The following is a 6,000-nucleotide window of genomic DNA, read 5'->3' on the forward strand; positions in this document are numbered from 1 at the left end:
TATATAGCATTTCTACATGGTTAGAATTGGGTTAGGAGTTCCTGTCAGATCATTTCACCATATGAAACTATAGAAGTCCAAACTCTTTAGCATGATAAAAAAGGCCTCCCATAACCTGGCTCCTGATATTCTTTTTGGTCTTATCATTACCTTCAGATACATCAAATTATTGGCAGCTACCTAAATGAATCACAGTATTTCACACTGTTAACCTAGGGATGCTCTTTGCCTGATAAGAAAAATCTACTTACTTCTTAAGACTCTCCTCAAGTATCATCTCTTCTATGAAGCTTTACTTGCCTCTCTCCTACCACATTTGACCACATTTTCCTTTAGGTCTCATTGTAAACTGTATAGATTCCAATTACCAAATCCATGGTTTCTGCATACATTGCTCAATGAGACTGTCTTCTCCACTAGACTACGAATAACTCCAGGGCAGCAACAATATGTTATTTATTTCTCTATCCTCAGTGCACAGTAAATATAACTGCACAAAATTATGTACTGTGTTTCAGATCTGAAATTTTAGGAAGAAATGGTAGAAAAAGTCAGTTTTCAGAGCAAAAGAATTCTATATATGTTGAAAAAATGTTTCCTTGTATCTGTCTAAATATGAGAATGAAAATTCTTACCTGAATTATTTAGGATACAAAAGGACATGGAAACTTGGGACAAAAACTATCACTGGGGAAGCTGCAATGAGTAGTGGAAAGTTATGCCAGAAAGAAGATAACGCTCTCCATCTGGTCTTCATAGTTAGGGATGGGTGTAATATGAGGTGTGACAAAAGCAGTAGGGCAAATGATTTACTCATAAGCAGTAACTTGGGCACTGGTGGGGGCAGCAGACAACATATTGGTTAGTCAGTCCTACAAAGGAAAGAAAGGTTCACAGAACATTCTGAAATGCTAAAACTGCCCACCCAACCCCCGCAAAAAAAAAAAAAAAAGCATATTCTAGGAACTTTCAATTTTAAAAAATTCTGCTATTGAAATCAACAGAAATCATTTCTCCTTAAGGGACTAATAAGAGATTAACCAAATTAACCTTTACCATTTAAATGAACACTACATGAGTTCTATTGAGTATCACTTTTATTGAATGTGATAAGGCTACAGCAAAATTACTTGCAGTATACTGATAACAGAAGTACAATGATCCTAATATCTCAAGATTTTTATACTTCCTCAGGTTGGCATTCAGAAATCTGCCTTTGTTTTTTTTTTTAAGTTTACCCTACGGGGGCACACTATGGATCTAGATTATCTAGTTCAAACCCCAGCTCTGCCACTAACAGATGCATGACCTTAGGCAAGCTACTTAATCTCTTTGTGCTGTATATTCTTCAACTGCAAAATGTAAATGATAAAAGCATACATTTCAATCTGGGTTGTGGCTCAGAGGTAGAGTACTTGCCTAGCATGCATGAGGCACTGGGTTTAATCCTCAGCACTACATAAAAATAAAATAAAGGTACTGGGCCGACCTACAACTGAAAAATAAATGTCTTTTTTTTTTTTTTAAAGCATACATTTCACAGAACTGTTACTAAGACTTTTAATATATGTAAAGCACCAGTACAATACTTGGCTCATAGAAATGGGCTCAATTACTGTTAGTCTTTATAGTTAGGGATGGGTGTAATATGAGGTGTGACAAAAGCAGTAGGGCAAATGATTTACTCATAAGCAATAACTTGGGCACTGGTGGGGGCAGCAGACAACATATTGGTTAGTCAGTCCTACAAAGGAAAGAAAGGTTCATAGAACCTTCAGCTCTTTACAAAAGTTGCTCCTATTTCATGCGTAAGAAGAGCAAATAATTAGTTTCTACTAATAGACAGCACAATGCTCAGTCCTATGAACATGCATTTAGTTAGTCCTCACAGTGATTCTGCAGGTTAGGTACTATTAGGTGTTATCCTTATGTGATTGATGAGGAAACCAAAAACTTCAATATTCAGTAAATTCCTGGAATTAAAACATGATGCTGGTGTGTGGGAATAAGTCCCTCAGCCCAGAGTGGACCTAGCTAACAGTCTAGAATTCAGTTAGCTCACCTTGCCTTCAATTTGCCATTCTACACACCTGAAAGTAAGCACCATGCATTTATAAAAGAAACAACAGCCAGCTGTTGTGGTGCATGCTTGTAATCCCAACTACTTAGGAGGCTGAGGCAGGAAGATTGCAAGCTTAAGGCCAGCCTGGACAACTCTGTGAAACCCTGGGGGCTGGGGATGCAGCTCAGTGGTGGAGTGCTTGCCTAGCATGTGCAGGACCTGGGTTCAATCCCCAGTACTGAAGAAAGAAAGAAAACAGCAACTGCTACTTGTGGAACAGTTACATGCCAATACTTCCACCTTCCTGTCCCTTTAAGGGGTCCTATCACATAGCCTTCTCTGACCACTAAAACAGACACTGCAATGTTTTCATTCTTAACAAGTCCTGTGCTAAGGTACTAAGGACACAAAATTATTATACTTCCTCAGCTCGAGATTCAGAAATATTTCTCTCTCTCTCTCTCTCTCTTTCGCAAACTTTAACCTACAGGGAAAATACTATGGATACAGTTATCTAGGAGAAGCTCAGGGCATAGCATGGGACACGTCTGATTAGATTGGCTCTGTATCTGGGGGAGAGAAGGGTAGTCAGGAAAGGCCTCAAAGTAGAGAAAACTCTTAAACTACGTCATAAGGGATGAATAGGACTTCATTAAGTAATGATAATAACAATAACAGCAAACACTTGCACAGTACTTAGTATGTGCCAGACTCTGTTCCAAACACTTTATATATACGGACTTACTCGAATCTCACAGTATCTTATAAAATAGGCATTAATCCCTAGACGAGGACACAAAGACATTAAATAACTTACCCAAGGTCACAAAAGCAGAACTGGGATTTTAACACAAATATTTTGGCTAATGGGGCTGGGATTATGGCTCAGTGGTAGAGTACTTGCCTAGCATGCATGAGGCACTGAGTTCGATCCTCAGCTCCACATAAGTGTAAAATAAGGATATTGTGTCCACCTAAAACTAAGAAATAAAATAAATATTTAAAAAAATTTGGCTCAAGAGTCTGTGTTTTTTTGCTTATTTGTTTTCTTGGTACTGGGGATTGAACCCAAGGTTGCTTTACCACTAAGCTACCTCCCTAGTCCCTCTTTTTTTTTTTTTTAACTTTATATTTTGAAATAGGGTCTCGCTCAGTTGCTTCATGCCTTGCCAAGTTGCTGAGGGTGGCCTCGAATTGTGATCCTCCTGTTTTAGCCTGCTGAGTTTTGGGGATTACAGGTATGTGGCATCATGCCTGGCAAAAGTCTGTGTTCCTAATTACTATACTATATTGCCTCTAAGACAATGAAGTAAGGCATTTCAGGAAAACAGGATAATATAGTGTATTTGCAAAGGTACAGAGGTATAAAAGAGCATGTCATCTTTGGAACTGTGAGAGGCTGACAACGAACAGAGTGTAAATAATGAGTAGGGGCTAGGCATGGTGTCATATGATTAGAATCCCAGGGGCCCAAGAGGTTGAGGCAGGAAGATTGCAACTTTGAGGCTAGTCTGTTCAACTTAGAGAGACCCTGTTTTGAAATAACAAATAAAAAGGGCTGGGGCTATAGCTCAGTAGTAGAGCACCCCTGGGTACTGGAAAAAAACAAAAAGTGTGTGTAGGTAAGCATACATGTAGTTTAATTACCACTACCACCCATTTTCCTCTAGAGGGTCTGACATCATGAGCCTTCCTTTAGTTGTTATTAATATTCTGATGAAACAAGATAACTGAAAACTTGATTATGTTCCATGAAGTCATAGAACTACAAAAGTAGAAGAGACTTTAAAGCTCATCTAGAGTTCAGCAGGTCTCAACCACCTGCTGCTTGGAAATATGTTAGATAGGGTATTTGTGGTCTTCACACTGGGAGGTCCTATTTGTGTTTAATGCTTCAGAGGCAGGAATGCTAAACATCCTATAACTCATAACTCATAGGTAATTTCAAGTAATGAAGATTATCTTGCCCCAAACAACAACTGTGCCCCTTGAATAAACACCAATAGTGTTCAACCTCCCCATTTTGTAGATAAGGGATCTGAGGTCTTAGAGAAGGGACTGACTTGCTAAAGATCACCCAGATGTACAGCAGGGCCTCAGACCCAATGCTTCTGTCTATGTCCCCTTCACTGCTTTCTTATGGGTCTGGGAAGCTTGTGAGACATATAGAAAAGGAGTCCAACTAAGTATCTGAGTCAAGCACTCAAATTGCTGCTTTGTTGTCATAGTTCTTTGTATGCTGTCTCTAAACCCAAATCCCCCTCTCCCTTTCAAAGAGACACAGACTGGAAGTTCAGGTTTGGTAGTTATCTGCATAGAAAATTTTGAGATAGATTAGAGCCACCCTGGCCAAATAACATAAAATGTGACAGAACTCTGAGAGCAAAAACATTAGGAATCTAGTGGAGGAACAGAACCTACAAAGGAAATGAAAATGAAAAAGTCAAATGCAGGCGTAGGCTCAAGATGACAAAAGGAGCCTACAGCAAGCTGTTTTGTTTTTAGTGAAATAATAATCACTTAGGTATTTATTAAATACCTATGTTCATTGGATTTTTGTATATATTCCTTGACTATTCCTTGATAATATAAATAAAACTGAGTTCCAGGTAGCAAAGCCCATTAAAAGTCTCTCAGGCCAAGCTACAGCTGTGGAGGCCATGTGATATAGTTGTGGCAGGTAAATTATGACAGTACTCTAAGCACTGTCAGTCACTCCTTAGTAAGTCTGGACAGGGCACATAGAATTATATTTGGTGGTTTAACATTCCTGAGCAGAAATTTTTCCAAAAGAAAAACAACAACAAACAAACATACAAAATACAAGGGGGCTTGTCCTACCTGCTAGAAGACATATCTAAAAGCCAGAATAATTAGAAGAATGTAGCAGGGATGTGGGAATCAATAAACAGAAATGCGATAGCATACTGGGGAAACAGCAATGGAATAGTCACATAAACTTTGTGGAAGGGCATAGCAAAAAATGATTCATGGGAATCCCAGGATAAACCTCTTTGGAACTGTCTGCTGTCGCAGTATTTGCACATTTGCTCTAGTCTCAGATCCCCTCTCACCTTCAGAGACTCAATCGTGACCTGCTTGTAAATCTTTCCTCCAGGATCTTTCTTTTGTGGGCTATTCTGGATTCTAGGCGTTCGAATGACGAATTTATCCATCGTTAGGGGATTCCAACTACCTTCTTGTGCTCGCAGCGTTTTCTGCTTAAGAAAGAGAGCAGATTCTAAAACTTCATCAAGGCTGCCATGATGTGTGTGTTCCCCAAAGTAAAACGACTGGGTTTTCTGGAAGCACTCCTGAATCGTGGTGATTCTTGGACGGTATTAACAGGAAGTAAGAGTTCTTGGGGGCGGGGGAGGGACTCTGCCTAAGACCTGAAACTATACAGAAAGTCTACTTCCTGGGTTAGGAGGTTCCTAGCTTCCAGAAGCGCAGCCAGTAGAGGGGATCCCGATCTCGGGGCAAGCGGCCAGAAACTATCTTCCAACTTAGGAAGGTCGTGGAAGGGTTAGGGTCAGGGTTGTTAAACAACTACCCCACCGCAGCCCCGATCCCAAAGGTTGACTTAGTGACCAGCAACGACCTCCTCTAGGCCTGGCAGGGTCCTCACAGTAAGCAGCCATCTCCAGGAAGGACTGATCAATGGTCAGAGGAGTCCAACCACGACTGTCAGGCTCCGGACCCCGAGGGAGGAAAGGAACCACCCTCTCTGCCCCTACCCCGCACTCAGGAGCGCGGGAAAGGACACCCACCACGAAAAGCAGCCCTGACAGCACCTGCGCCTCCAAAGAGCGCCCAGCGAAAACCCCGCCAGCCGCGAGCGTCGGAGCCATAAGCTCGCTCGCCTGCTCAGCCGCCCAGTCCCCTGAAGGCTGCGAACCACACTCCCCAGAATGCACCGCGAGGGGCGGGCGGGGCGC

At 41.3% G+C, this 6,000-nt stretch overlaps 1 protein-coding gene across 7 annotated transcripts in view; it reads right to left on the reverse strand.

Annotated features, from left to right (window-relative positions):
* The window catches only part of Tceanc2 (transcription elongation factor A N-terminal and central domain containing 2), a 37,424-nt gene that overhangs the window by 30,406 nt on the left and 1,018 nt on the right, over positions 1-6,000 (reverse strand). The window contains exons 1-2 of one of the 7 annotated variants that reach the window (XM_015484961.2): positions 5,857-5,994; positions 5,137-5,280 (exon numbers count right to left, since the gene is read on the reverse strand). In XM_015484961.2, the coding sequence (XP_015340447.1) occupies positions 5,137-5,280; positions 5,857-5,913 (201 nt within the window). In that variant the 5' untranslated portion in view covers positions 5,914-5,994. Of the gene's footprint in view, positions 1-5,136; positions 5,284-5,663; positions 5,684-5,832; positions 5,995-6,000 lie in introns of those variants that run through there. The other 6 variants (XM_015484960.2, XM_048815337.1, XM_048815338.1 and 3 more) reach the window with 6 other exon arrangements.

This window comes from Marmota marmota, unplaced genomic scaffold (genome assembly GCF_001458135.2).
Source record: "Marmota marmota marmota unplaced genomic scaffold, marMar, whole genome shotgun sequence".
In the NCBI taxonomy this organism is placed as follows: domain Eukaryota; kingdom Metazoa; phylum Chordata; class Mammalia; order Rodentia; family Sciuridae; genus Marmota; species Marmota marmota.